Source organism: Mchenga conophoros, linkage group LG4 (genome assembly GCF_057382185.1).
Source record: "Mchenga conophoros isolate Kocher_MC1m ecotype Shallow Benthic linkage group LG4, M_conophoros_male_GT1.1, whole genome shotgun sequence".
In the NCBI taxonomy this organism is placed as follows: Eukaryota; Metazoa; Chordata; class Actinopteri; order Cichliformes; family Cichlidae; genus Mchenga; species Mchenga conophoros.
The window spans coordinates 15,873,762-15,888,919 of NC_140529.1; the positions used below are offsets into that span (position 1 = coordinate 15,873,762).

The 15,158-nt window shown below is 39.8% G+C and overlaps 1 protein-coding gene across 1 annotated transcript; it reads right to left on the minus strand.

Annotated features, from left to right (window-relative positions):
- Positions 1-12: 12 nt before the first annotated feature.
- LOC146575774 (uncharacterized) lies at positions 13-14,003 on the minus strand. The gene is made up of 16 exons (XM_085270638.1): positions 13,860-14,003; positions 12,209-12,374; positions 11,607-11,825; positions 10,329-10,448; positions 9,991-10,124; positions 9,853-9,897; positions 8,278-8,317; positions 7,600-7,662; positions 7,384-7,506; positions 6,953-7,089; positions 5,739-5,807; positions 4,375-4,511; positions 2,301-2,412; positions 2,125-2,199; positions 1,400-1,543; positions 13-718 (listed from the first exon to the last, which is right to left on the minus strand). Exons 1-16 carry the CDS (start codon positions 14,001-14,003, stop codon positions 629-631), a joined length of 1,818 nt encoding a protein of 605 aa, XP_085126764.1. The 3' UTR covers positions 13-628.
- Between the last annotated feature and the right edge of the window lie 1,155 nt (positions 14,004-15,158).

Consider the following 15,158-nt stretch of genomic DNA (forward strand, 5'->3'; position numbering starts at 1 on the left):
TACTAAACGAGGTAAAAGAAAAAATGCATTTTATTCTTTTATGTGTTATTTGTGGCGTACACAAACAAACATTTTATTTAAAAAAAACCCCACATGTTACAGATAACAGTAAAAATAAATTGAACTGTAGTGACAATAGTCCTCTTTGGACCAACACATTCAGATTTTAATGGTATATAACATCAGTTATATGTGAAACAAAGTTAGGGCAAACAAATGAAACTGGGAGCAATATATACATATATAATGATCATTTTAACTTGACTTTTAAATAGGACTAGAGCTGTTTTTGGTTTCAGTGCACAAAACTGGAGAAAACATTATTACAATTCCCCTTTAGACATTTGTCTTTGTTTTCAGTGTGCATTTTGTATGTAAACAACATACACTACGGAACTACTTTATTTAATATTATACTGTAATGGGTTGTACTATGATGAGGATTATCCAATAATAGCTTTTCCATTAGTTGCCAGCACATGAACATAGAGTATACTGTATTTGACATTCATACTGTGTGCAAACACTGATATCTAGTTACATTTTGCTACAGTGCCATCGCTGTAACACCCGTTTTTGATTGTTTTCTCAGCTTTGAAGTGTTAAAAACTGTCACACTGGTTCGAAGTCACTGATCTTGGATGTTGAAAGCCTTCTTAAACTCGCTGTCAAATAACTCCCTCAGTTGGTTGCCGATGGCAAGGATTTCTGGATTTCCCTGAAAAAGAAAAACAGCGATTGTCATTATGTTATTTTCAAAACTTCTGTTCTGTTTAAAAAAAGTTGTGTTTGTAATCCTACAGATGTGTCAATGCACCTTTAAGGACCTACAGTAATTGAGGGGAAAAAAAACAATGAGCAAACACTTGGCGGTGGTGGGAAGGAAGAACTCCCTTTTAACAGGAAGAGACTTCCAGCAGAACTGAGAATAAAAGACAGTAAGACAAAAGTTTTCTATTTGAGATCCACTGTGAAATTGCAGGTACCCATGAAATTGGTCAGACCAGGACCCCCAGGGACCCAAATGCAGAAGAAGCACTGCATGGAAGCAAAGGTGAAATAGATGGTAGTTGTTTTGATTATGCCTTGTAAAAGCTGAACAAGGCAATTTGACTAAACTTTGAATGGCAGTCAGAAGAAAGTGAAAGCTTAAAGTCCTGAAAACATTTAACAACACAACACACAGAGTCCCAAGTCCCAAAAGAGATACAGAATCACATTTTTTGTCACTATAAGGTGTAATTGAAGTTTCCAAAACTTGCAGTGAATGTAATCTAATTCTTCTTTTTTACATGCAGATGCAAACCTTTTAAAACCATATAAAAAATAAAAACAAGCACTTAATAGACTATTGAGAGCACTGAATGCCATTATCACACTTTCACTAAGAGTTTCTTACCCGGTTGAATGTCGCACAGTTGGCAAAAATAAGCTGGACATCAGAAACAAACTCGCCGACAGTTTGATACTGTTTCTGCTGGAGTTTCTCTGTTACTTTGCCCAGCCACATCGGACTCTTGATAGAAGTGCTGTAGTCTGCCAGCTGTGGGTGAAAGCAGACATCCAGAAAACCAGAGTATTCTAGTCAGAGTTTTACACATATAGTGCTGTGAAAAAGTATTCGCCCCCTTCCTGACTTCTTAGCTTTTTGCTTTGTAACACAGACTGATCAATGTCGATGACTTTGTTTCTCATCCGTTTCTTTAGATCGTAGGATGTTTTGCTTTTTGAGATCATTTTTCCTACTTTTCTCTTTCAGACAAGTTCCATGTAAGTGATTTCTTGATTCAACAGGTCTACCAGCAATTAGTCCTTGGTGCTGCCAGTGAAGCTGAACTGGCTAGTTACCGATTTAACAAGGGAGAGCGGTTACTTTTCACACAGGGCCAGGTAGGTTTGGATTGCTTGTTTGCCTTAATAAATGAAATCATCATTTAAAATCTGCATTTTGCGTTTACTGAGCTTATTGTTGTCTAATATGAAACTCTAACTGATGATCTGAAGTGTGACCAATATGCAAAGGCTAAGATAGCTCACGTTTTCAGTGCACTGCACTTTATTTTCTATGAATGTTTTAAAACTTGATTCTAATGAATAAAAATTGCTTGCTTAAAAAATACTTACATAGCCCATTGGGTCTGGAGAAAACATTTGCTCCTCGTCAGCACTGCGCAGACTCAGGAGGAGATACTGGCATTGCTGTAGATGAAACAACAGAGGGGCAGGTCACAGCAATGTCACAGGGAGATGGGTAGTTAGATGGTTACATGGACAAAGTTGTAGACAGAGAAAATTCTCACCATCATGTGTTGAGATATTTGCTGAGACATCACTGCGTTCACGTCCAGCTGGTCAAGGCAAACGTGATTGGCTCTAAAAACGCAGAATGTGCACAACCAGGGGCTGTCGTCGCTGCACACACATACACACACAGATATATATCAGTCTTAAAAATATAAACCCTTTTGATTGTTGTTTCAATCAGCTATATCCTTTTTATTTTTATCAGCTGAATGTCTTAGCTTCATGTTATCACATAAAACAGGTACATTTTAAAAAAGCAGAACGTATGCCAGGATCATATACAGTAGTGTGTAATTCAATACAATATACATGGATAATAGCAGCACAAATGTTGTTTTAGTAGAAACTGTCCACCTGACTTCAGCTAGTACCAGTTTTAATGTGAAGATGAAAAACATTAAAACAAAAATCAAAGGAAATGATGTTAAAATTTAACGCTGAGCAAGAATTTAGTTTACAGAACTAGAAGATCTGGAGTAACACTCCACTTATTTGGACTCATGGTACAGGTCAATTTGCAAATGTCCTGTTTTGTTATCTACCAGGTCCAGAAGGAAATATCCTTAGCTCCTTCACTCTCTTTGCCAGCTGGCACCTAACTTTGTCTTTTCATCATAAGACTGTCAGTTTGTTTGGGAAAAAGTACTTCTACTTAAACGACGGAAAAACAATTAAGCAAGTGTGCTATTTTACACTTGCTTAATTGTTAAGAAGTTCACAGACAGCACTGTGCAAAAGTCTTCAGCCACCCCTCATTTAAAAAAAATATTTTTCTGGGAAATAAAGGGAAATAGGGCACGGTGGTTAGCACTGTTGCCGCACAGCAAGAAGGTCCTGAGTTCAATTCCACCATCAGGCCGGAGTCTTTCTGTGTGGAGTTTGCATGTTCTCCCCGTGTTTGCGTGGGATCACTCCGGGTACTCCGGCTTCCTCCCACCGTCCAAAGACATGCAGCTTGTGGGGATAGGTTAATTGGATAATCCAAATTGCCACTAGGTGTGAATGTGAGTGTGAATGGTTGTTTGTCCCTGTGTGTTGGCCCTGCGACAGACTGGCGACCTGTCCAGGGTGTACCCCACCTCTTGCCCTATGACAGCTGGGATAGTCTCCAGCACCCTCTGCGACCCTGAAAAGGATAAGCGGAAGCGAATGGATGGATGGATGGATGGATAAAGGGAAACAGATGCAAAGATTTGGAGAATAATTTTTGACTGTCTTTAATTCGGTTTTCTGTCAAGCTGATCACACACTGCTTCACTAATGTTGAAGTCCGAGCTCTGGGGAGGCCAAGACTGTGTGTGGTGGTTTTGTTTTATGTTTTTTATTCAGGTATGCTTTTACTGCATTGGCAGTGTGTTTGTGATCACTGTCATGCTGAAAAATGATGCTGCTCCTGATGAGATGCTTTCCAGATTCCATCTGACCGTACTTTTTTGTGTTTATAATTCCTCATTTTCACAAGACTCCCAGCACCACTGGATGAACTGCATCCCCAGAGCCTCCACCATGTTTTACATTTAGCTGTAGATGTTCAGTGTTGGACCCTCTCATCCTCCTCCATAAATAAGACAACGATTTGGACCAAAAATATCAATGACATTATTATATAAGACCTTTTGCCACTAAATTTCAATCCAGTTCTTGTGTAAACTGGCATACCTCAGCCTTTCCCCCCATTTTCCCTTTGTTTAGTGTGGATTCTTCAGTAAACCTGGAAAACTGTTGCTCCAGGCCAATTTAAAATATTACAAGAAAGTCTGGTTCATTGAAAGAAAATCATACAGAAATGAGAAGTGGCTCGAGACTTTTGCACAGAGCTGTAGGGATATTCATTAGTGCTGCTTTAAAATGCTGAGTTCAGTTCAGTTGCAGGACTGTATAATGGGAGCATTTCTTTCACCCTGTTAAAGCTGATTAGGTTTCTTTCCTGCCAATGCATTCTGTGTTGATACGACAAATTCATGCAGGTTTAAAATATAAGAGACTCAAACAAAACATACAAAAGGACAAAAGAGAAACAGCTGATTTGAAAAATACTTTTTAAATGGCTGCTCTCCCAGTAAGGCTCACTTCAGAATGATGTCGTCCACATGTGGCAGGTGGCATTTCTGGTGGAAGGATCGTGGGCATTCATCGCACACTACCAGCTCTTGGTCTTCTTCTTTGTTTTTACAGATGCAACAGTTGTCATCGTTTTTCTCATTCTCCTGGCAACACAGACAATAAATCACAGAAAATCTGTTTGTACACAAAACTGCTCCAAAGCGCCTTTCAGACCCAGGAGATGTAAAATTGCTGACTTCATCAAACGGTAACTTATAACTGCCATCTATAAATTAAGAACACAGCACCGCCACAGCACACATTCACAATAGGTAATCGGCCATGCATGAGGCCATGTTATTACTGTTACTTTTGAGAGGCCACATCTCACGTGTGGTTACAGTAATGCATAATCATAAACACTTTAGTAGAGTTCAGCCAGTAGGTGAGACCAGACTTTTACTTATAGCTAAATGAAATAGCTTAAGTACTGTAATGGAGAGTGACGGCTTCATAACAAATTATTTTTCATCTGCGTAGTGACAGTGTAACTGCAGATCTATCTGAAGTGAAGATGAGACTCACTGTCTTTTACTTTTTTATTAATCCTGTAGAATTTAATCCACCTCTGCTGTGCCTTGTTGGTAAATGAGCTCTCTTTCTTTGGAAGCACTCATGGATTGATCTGTAGGTATATAAAAACTCAGAGGAAGGGACTACTGCAATCGGCTGCATCAAGCTTCAGCTCCTATTAAAGTTTTGTCAAAACCAGGATTAGGCTGAATCCATTATTGGTCAGACTCATTAATCTGACCTGTCACAGATTTTTCGTTTAATGCGGTAAAGGCTTTGCCACGTAAAGTCCATTTTTAAGGCCCTTCAGTGTCTGATGGATGTGAAATTGCACAGCAGAGTGAATAATGAAAAATCCAAAGGTATTTTGGAGATGTCCGCGTGCTCCTCTGGTCAGCGTTGGTGCGGAAATGTAGAAAGGTCTTAATTTTTAGACTTTAATCCATTTGCAAGCATTTTTTTACAAAGTTGTGCTCTGTTAAAAGCAACAAGTAAATGTCTGGTCTGACCCACTGAATGTACAGTAAAGTGACCGAGGGCAGAGAATATCCATTAAGTTGCTGTCAGAAAGAGAAGGAGTCCCACTCCTGTATGTGATGTTAGGCTACAAATACAACTAAACTCTAAATTGGGGTTGGAATCGCATATTTCTGCACCAGAACAAGATAACTGAGAGAGGAAAAAAGTTTCTTGTTTGTCGAATTATACTACAGATTTAGAGAGACAGATTTTGTACTATTTAGAAAAAACAGCATTGTGCAAGAAAGTATTTTTCAAACCAGTGTAGCATGAGGAAATGCCACTTGTCTGAAACTTACCAGGTCTTCAGGATCTGGTTTACACAGAGGGCAAGGACACAGAAGGTAATGAATCTCCAAGATCTTTGCCTGAAAGAGACAAAGTAACAATGTATTCATTTTTCAATCATAGGTTCTCACTTTTGGTTTAACAAAGCTTATAACGCTCATATTGACTAAAGTTGCTCTTGGGTTTACAGGTGAGACACAGTTTCATGCAAAAAAAATTGTTAAGTCCTGTAATTTTTTGGGCACGAGTGGCAACTTCAAAATTATAATTCAAAAAGATCCTACAAAACCAAACTGGCACTGACCCAATTCATTTTTCCTGAATTAGCCCCTAATTGTCTTTATATTCTTTATTATTTGTTCATTGTGGAGCATAGTTTGCTAGTTCACCTTACATGCATTAATGTAATAACGTGGTTAGCCTACTCAACGTAAATTACACACGAACAACATTAAGCTACTCACGCAGAGAAGAACGGCTGCTGCTGCCTTCATCATCCGTCATCATTTCTGCTACACTGGCAGGGCTAGGGGCCAGGACTCTAATCTTCGTGTTTTTGGGGGATGTTGCATAACAGGCAACCCACCCGCAGTAGATGCGCTCGGTGTGAGGTCTCGCAGCAAGCTATCAAATACGGCGCATTTCTGGGCTTTTAAAAAAAACGCTATGCGTCGCCAGGTGTTTCATCGGATTTGAGGTGTTACCTCCTTTGACAGTATCACAGTATCAGCTTAAAGCACTTGTTGCAGGCTGCTGAGTTTGCATATTTTGCTATGAAGTACAGCCAGACTTTTGACCGCTTCGCCTTGGACATTTTTAATCTGTAGCTCTGCTCTAACAGAACGTACGTACCTGGCCCCGCCTACTATCCTCGGAAACGTAAAATGATTGGCTAGAATCTAAAGTGTATCACAGCTCAGGAAAAAAAAGCACCGAAATAAAGCACCGAAATGTGCGCTGCTTTTCGGTCTGGTTACTACCGTTTATGTCAGAACCGGTGCCATCATGGCACTGGACACCAGTACCCATCCCTACATTTGGATATATATTTTTACCATATTAGCTGCTTGAAGATTGATGACCGCAAATAAATATGAGTCAAAATGTAAAGATTGTAATCTTGAAGTGTAATTTTCCTCCCTCATTCTCACAGAGTACCTCACAAAAGTACCCAAAGGCGTAGAGATAAGTTGCGGTGAACTAGGAACCTGCAGTGTAAACACACCTCCATGAGAGCACTCAGAGGTTTTCCATCCCATCTGATGTCTTTCTTCCAGGAAACATTTGTCGGACCAGATTCCTTACAAAAGTCCACTGGGGTCATCCAGCTTGTCTCAGTACGAATACTCTTGCCAAGTGTCCCTAGAGGGAGAAAAACATTTTGAGAAGAAAGTTCCTACAGCTTAACTAAAATCTTGTACGGAAGCCCCAAATGCAATTTCATTGTTCTCTGACAATGACAATAAATAAATAAATACCAAATACTAAATCTTTCCATTTAATTCAATTCAAAGTAGCATTTAGCAGCACCTGGATGCTACTTATCCTCTTAATTCCAATGGATGTAATCAGAGTGTACTTTGTTTTTTTAAAGAACTGTTTAAACTTTTTCAAATGACTGTATCTGTATCACAGTACATTCTTTTTTTAAGATACCTGATGCAAAACGTTTTTTGTGTAACGTCCCAGCTAAACCACCACATGTAACTTTGAACACTTTGGTGTTGGAAAGACCAGCCTCTGGCTGCTGCACCGTCTGCTCTTCTGCCTCTTCTTCATCTAAAACAGACACGTTATGAAGATAATATGTAACACAACCATGCGTATCTAAAAGAGCTTCCATCATAAATATTACACTGTAGAAACCAGCACCTGTGGTGGGTTCATCACTTGATGAATCCTGGTCTTCCTCGTCATCTTCTTCTTTCTCCGACTCTAAAAAAGAGGATTTTATCCATGAAAACAAGCGGGAAAGAAGCTTGCCTTGCCTGTGCATGTTTGTCTTACACATGTATATTTTAAATTCAGAGTTTTATGAATATAAATATGTGCACGATATTAATAGAATGCCAGAAAAGATTTTAGTGACAATCATTATGCTCAGAGAGAAACTAGAATCACTGCCTCGCGGCTGTATGCCTTCACCCATTAATATTCTTGTTTTTCATTTTGGATCTTAATGGTAGCTGTTCCTCATCCAAGTTGAGGGTCTAAGGAGAAACAATGTTGTTTTCTGTACAGATTGGAAGCTCCTTGAGGCAAATTTCAGTTTTCTGATATAAGGATACAAAAATAAAATTGTTTTGACTTCAGTTCGTTGGGCTTTTCCAGTTCTGCTCTGTTTCTATTATACTGGAGCATAAAGGGGGGAGGGTTATAAATGTCTGCAGTGCCTGCCTGCCTCAATTGATGCCATTAGTTTTAAATGCTTTAATATTTAATGTGAGATAACAGAAGCTCTTGTAGCAGCCAGTGGGAAAGTGGGCTTATATGCTGTTAAGAACACTCACGTTTGATAAAAATCGGTGTTTTTGCAGTAATAGAACAAACCTGTGGTTGCTTCTTCGAGTGAGAACAATCTTTTCTTGGCCTAGCAGCAAAAAAAGAAGCACGTGGCTTAGATTAGAAAAAAATAAAACAAACTAATTTACTTCTGAGTAAGAAATACCCTACCAGTCAAAATCTGGACACACAATTTTCATGTAATGGTTTTTCTTTACTTTTACTACTTTCTACATCATAGATACAAACTGAAGACATCAAATATATGAACCAAGATCAATGGGATTATGTAGCAAAGAAAAAAAAGATATATAACTCTAAATATGATTTCTATTTTAGATTCCTCAAAGTAGCCACCCTTTGCTTTGTTGACAGGATTGCAAACCTTTGGCCTTCTCTCAATGAGCTTCATGATCGAATCACCTGAAATGGTTTTCATTTCACAGGTGTGACTTGTCAGGGTTCATTTGTGGATCAGTTGTGTTGTGCAGAAGTCAGGTTGGTACACAGCTGACAGCCCTCTTTGACAACTGTTAGAATTGATATTATGGCAGTGTCCCCAAAAGCAGTCACAAAAACCATCAAGTGCTACGATGAAAGTTGCTCACATGAGGACCGCCGCAGGAAAGGATGCCCAAGAGTCACCTCTGCTGCTGAGGATAAATTCATCCGAGTCACCAGCATCACAAATTAGAGCACAGATTAATGCCACACAGAGTTCCAGTAGCAGAGACATCTCTACATCAGCTGTTCAGAGACTGCATTAATCAGGCCTTTATGGTCAAATAGCTGCTAAGAAACCACTACTGAGGAAAATCAACAAGCAGAAGAGATTGATTGGGCCAAGAAACACAAGGAGTGGACATTAACCAGTGGAAATCTGTGCTTTGGTCCGATGAGTCCAATTTTGGGATCTTTGATTCCACCCGCCATGTCTTTGTGCGATGCAGAAAAGGTGAACGGATGGTCTCTACATGCATGGTTCCCACCTTGAAACATGGAGGAGGTGTGATGGTGTGGGGGGGCTTTGCTGGTGACGCTGTTGAGGATTTATTCAAAATTTAAGACACACTGAACCCGCATAGCTGCTACAGCATCATACAGCGACATGCCATCCCATCTGGTTTGCGTTTAGTTGGACCATAACTTTTTCTTTAACTGGACAATGACCCCAAACACACCTCCAGGATGTGTAAGGGCAATTTGACAAGAATGATGGAGTGCTGCACCAGATGGCCTGGTCTCCACAGTCACCTGACCTAAACCCAATCCAGATGGTTTGGGATGAGATGGAGCGCAGAGTGAAGGCAAAAGGGCCAACAAGCACTCAGCATCTCTGGGAACTCCTTCAAGACTGTTGGAAGACCATTTCAGGTGACGACCTCATGAAGCTCATAGAGAGAATGCCAAGAGTGTGCAAAGCACAAAGATTAAAATAAATTATAAAACAAGCTTTGAGTAATTTCACACTTTTTTGTTTACTACATAATTTCACGTGTTCATTCATAGTTTTCATGCCTTCAGTGAGAATCTGCAATGTAAATAGTCATGAAAATAAAGAAAAACATTAAATGAGAACGTGTGTTCAAACTTTTGAGTGGTAGTATATACATCTGTTTTTACTTTTTTATTTCCTCCTTTGTAGGCCACTGTTTTCAGGTGACCCTCCTGTGAAAAATGACAAAAACAAAATAAGTGAAATTCACACTGGAAACTGCTGGAACATTGATCAAATAAGTTCAGATTTTCTTTTTGACAAACCTTTATAAGCTTTCCCAGCGGCGTCCCCCCACATCGAATGCTCAGCTTCCAGTTCTTGCAGCTCTGCTTTCCTGCAAACCTCTCAAACTCACTTGGAGCAAACCACTGCTTATTAGCCAGAATGCACTTCTCTCCTAAGAGATGCAGAGGAGGAGGAATTCAAAGAAATGTTTTACACACGCAGAGTTTAAATCTCAGTCATAAATGATCTCTTGTTATCTCCCAACTGCCGCTTTTTCTAGCTTGTACATTTTTCTATTATTTCACAGCTGTTGAACAAAGAACATGCAGCTGCAGTAGACTGCAATGCAACAATGAAAAGACTTTGCTTATCTGACCTTTAGCCAGTTTGTCACGTTGTAGCGTTCCCGACATCTGTCCGCACGTCACAGGCAGCTGGGACTTGTAGAGGGGCCAGGTCCAAATTTCACCCTTCTCTCCCTTCTTCATGGGAGGAGCTGAGAAATACAAAATGTTATAAATGCCGATTCAAACATGCTGCAGTGTAGTCAATATACATGTTGTGGCTTTGGAAAAGACATGACCACATTCCCTCAGACATCTTGCAGTGAACGCTGCAGGTGTAGAAGCAAGAAGGGCTGTGGCTATGCTCCAGTTTTATAGAACTGAGTGAGGCCTGTATCCATCTTGGCAGGGAGTCAAACATGTTCCGGTTCATACTGACCACTTGGGAGGTACCTTTCCACGGATTCAGGAGAATGATTGGAAGAACCAGAGTTCCTTTTTTGAAGTTGGTCAACTGAAGGTTAATGTAGAGCTTGATTATTGTGGTATTCTCCACCTGCTATAACACTATTTACTCAGATGGAGTAGAGGAGCTGTAATGGTGTAACTTTGTACAAAACATCAGAGAAGAGACAATTCCACTTCCAACATAAAGAGAAAGTAATGAACATATGACAACTCTATGCAGTCCTGTGAATAACTCGAGCCCACAGTTCATTGAGGTTTGCGGACATTTGTTTATGCACAGCTGTCTTAATTTCCCACCACACCAACATTTCAATCACGTTGAGGTCTGGACTTTGACCAGTCCGTCGCAACACCTTCATGCTCTGCTAGTTTAGCCATTCTGTTGTATATTTGCTGCTGTGGTTGGGATCATTGTCATATTGCATGACCCAGTTTCAGCCAAGCTTTAACTGTCAGACAGATGGTCTCACATTTGACTCGAGGACACTTTGGTATACGAAGGAGTTCATGGTCGACTCAATAATGGCAAAGTCCAGGCCCAGGTCCACCAAATGATCATCCCTTCACCACATACCAACTGTGATTGACAGCTGAGGTGAGTTTTGGTTTTCTCTAAATGTGCATTATGGTCAAACATCTCCATTTGGTTTGATTTGTCCAAATGACATTGTTCCAGAAGTCATGTATTTGTAACCTTTCGAACCTAAGTCATGTTGCCATGTTCTTTTTCAAGAGAAGAGGCTTTGTTTTTGGTTGGGTCTAGCCTGGGGTAGAACCAGGGTACTTTACCCCAGTGAGAGCTGCTAAAGGTTAGAGGATGAGAGATGTCTTTTTAACTGTATAACTCCTGTTGGCATATAGTCACGCTGAGAACAGTAAAGCATAAGTGAGGAGTAACTTACTGAAACATATTTTCTTGGACTTCTTCTGAGCCGAGGTAGACAGGCCTGATGGGCCAGGCTGCTCATCCTCCTCATCACATATGCTCTTGCTATACTTCCTCTTCTTTTTCACTGAGTTTTCTTTCCTCACCTCTTCTTCTGAATGTTCAGTTTTTTCCTTTTCACCGTTGTCTTCCGTTTCAACTTTCTCAGGCAATTGTGTGTCAAAATGGTAAGACCCTGAAATTACATTGAAGTCCAAGAACATAATAAATATCTAATAGAGGCCAAACAACTTCTACAGGTCAATTTCAAAGTCTCAGTACATAGCATGCCCACTTGCTAACAAGGTTTTATATAGTCTAAATTACAACATATTAGCTGTTACAAGATGAGTCTTCACATAGACAGAGGTTCTCTTTGACTGGTTACAAGCCTATCAAATTATTTTTAGTCCTGCAAAGGCATTAATGCCACCACAAAACTCTCATCTTAAAGTAGATGACATATTATTCCTTTCAGATTTCTTTGGCCAATTCTTTGCTTTATCAATTAACTTGTCAGAGACACAAACATACTTATTATAAAGTCATTAAGAGCATCATGAAATAGAAATATCTTACCGTCCATGAGGCTTTTGCGCAGCATTTGCAGTTTGGGGTTGTGGCTCAGGACAGTTTCCTTGAAGGCACACTTCCAGAACAGTTTGATGTGCTCTGACTTTTTTTCCTCGAACCAGTCCAGGATATCATAAAGGCCCTTCTCTTTTTTCTTCATTCGACTCACCTTCTGCACACACAGTATCGAGAAAATTATTATTGAGCTGTTTAGCCTAGGATTCAGTAAGTAAATACCAACATACTGTCGTTTTCACAAAGTGTCTATGATAGTAGATTTAGAAAAAACTGCCCCTATGAAAAAAGTATGATGTTTATGTTTGCCACTCCAATAATGGTGATTGGATTGATTATATGTGATTATTTAGGAGAGGGCGTTTCCTTCTCTGAATAAGCTGCTGTTTTTTGCGTCACAATGGGGACCTATATTTACGTAAGGTGGAGTACTGTGCAAAAATCGGGACCCACCTTTCATTACTTTATATTTTATTTCCAAGGAGACAGTCTTTTTTGTTTTTTTTAACCGGCCTTGATCAATAGTTTCAAAAATTATAAAGTTTTACTTTGGACATTGCCTCCTTTCTTGCCAATTTTCATTCCAGTCCTTGCATCTGACCTTTTTCAGAGGAATGCTTTTATTATTTGTTAAGCCACTTAACACTGACCCATGAATCATTCAAGCATAAAAAAATCCACCTAACTCAAGGGATGAAGCAGAGTTATGTCTGTACACAACAGAAAACTTAGCAAAGAACTCATTTTAAATTGTGCTGTGCAATATGTCCTTAAAAGATTTGACAAAACTGACCAAGTGGAAGAAAATTAAGGAAGCAGTAGGTCTAAAGAACTATCTACAGCAGATGAACCTGAAAAACTGTAGTTTGGAAAAAACATTTCAGTTAGTGGTGTTTGCAATCTTGCCAAAATTGATGGAGTTACTATGGCTTCATTTTTCAGGATGATAATGATCCCGAACACACTGTCAGTGCAGTAAAAGCGTACCTGGATAGAAAAACACACAGTGGAACACTGTTAGTCGTGGATTGGCCTCCCCAGACCCTGGACGTCAATATTATTGATCATCTTGACCGTTATACTCGGTGTATTTCCTTTTATGTTTGCACATTCAAATAAATCTACAAACTTATTTCCCATTTTCTCCGCAAAATTTGGAAAAACGACGCGTGACTTAAGACTTTTCCAGACTACAGATTTTATTTCATTTTAATCTGTTTTTAATAACTGGCTCTGGTTGTGAAAATGCCTTCTTTTTTAGTAAATAGCAGTGTGAGTTACAGGCGAATGTCAATTCGCAGTGTCTTGATGATCCGGTAAGTAAATCCCAAAAAGTTGATTCTGTTCATTCCGTGTTGCTAGTCTCAGTCAGGCAAAGGTAGGCTAAGGCTGAGAAAACCTGCAGTCAGCTGAGACTGAAGAAGTTCAGATAAACAGAATCAGCTTTTTGGGGTCAGTTCGCCGTATTTCCCTTGTTTGAAATCGACGCTTCATGTGTACCAACAACTCTGACGTAATCATGTATCACTTCCGCTGTTCACTTCCCGCTCTCTCATTAACGTCCTATTCAAATAGCACTCGCCTGAAATGACTGTAACGAGGTTGATAACAAATGCGTAACCTTTCCACTTGAGCTCCTCACCTTGAAACGGTCTTCCGAGATCAGGTTGTAATCCTTGAGCTTGCAGAGGAAGATGACCGGGCTTTCCATGCAAGAAATTTCTGTTTTATTGCAGTGTAAAAAGCGCAGCATTTCCTCCAACTCCAGGAAATCCAGCGGATCCATCGATGGTCTGTTCTCCCTACTCTTCTACAAAACTGTGCCAGTTCCCAAGAGATCGCACTCACTTATCACCCCGATGTGATATTAGAGCTGCAGCACAGAAATAAAGCGCTGCATTCGTGGACCTTGTGCCGTTTAACAGGTAACAATAAACTCCTCACAGGTCTCGTCACCCTGCTCCACCGTTTACATGCGCGCACAGTGAAACTCAATCCAAGTTTATGTAAAACAAAAAATCACAATGTTGAGTAGATGCAGACATAAGCGGAAGTTTTCCCTCTACGGGTCAAAGTGTCTGATCTGGGAAATACTGGTTTCTCGGTTCCTCCTCTCAGTGACGTTTGGAAAGTGAAACCTTTTTCTAGCGCTCTTCTGTCGGCTCACCAAAAACTGCAGACCGTGCGCATTTCTGAGATTTATTATCCCCCCTTTAAATTATAGCCATGCTTATTTTTAAAGTAGACCCGAGACTAACAGTCTGTGGGCGAAACAAATCAAACTCATTCCTGAGCGTCTGACACGAAGAGACAAAAGGGGGATTCATTAAGGTCGCCCACAGTGAGTAACAGTGCGAAATTCAACAGCCTCTTTGATAAAACAATGAGCATTCATGTCGTGGTTGGAAACGGCTCGGCCCAAATATTTTCAGTGCTTTCTGCGCTATGCGCGCTCCCGCTTGGGGCATTATTTCAGCAGGGAGACAGAAATGAGTATAACGTCATAGAGATATGTCACATTTTTTCTTTTCCAGTAACAACAACATAAAATAAATCAATAATTTCATAGTTGGTTTGTATTTGTATATGAAAATAATTCCTGCATGTATAACTGTAGTTTTTGTGATTATTGATACACAAGCACTTCAAAGAATAACGTTTTTTGTTTTGTTTTGTTTTTTTGTCAAGTGAGTCAACACGAGAAAACGAGTACAAGCTGGTTGATAATCCCTTTGGAGATATAGGAACAGGTTTTCACAGTGCTTGGACAAAGCTAACCACAGCATGACCACAGCACTCAGCTCTATTTGTTTATGAAGTAATTCAAGTCTTTTAGTTTTGTAAATATTTCTGCCTAATGAGCTAAACGCCAGCTTATCAATAGCAGGCACTGATTGAATTAATGTTTTTATTTTTTCACAGCCTGGTGGCACGGTGGTTA

Excerpts from the sequence above, each read along its gene's own strand:
- LOC146575774 (XM_085270638.1), bottom strand. The coding sequence starts at position 14,003 with ATGGATCCGCTGGATTTCCTGGAGTTGGAGGAAATGCTGCGCTTTTTA. Across the intron at positions 7,663-8,277 it reads ACTCGAAGAAGCAACCACAG|AGTCGGAGAAAGAAGAAGAT; the intron begins GTTTGTTCTATT and ends CCTCTTTTTTAG. Across the intron at positions 2,200-2,300 it reads AAATATCTCAACACATGATG|CAATGCCAGTATCTCCTCCT; the intron begins GTGAGAATTTTC and ends TTTCATCTACAG.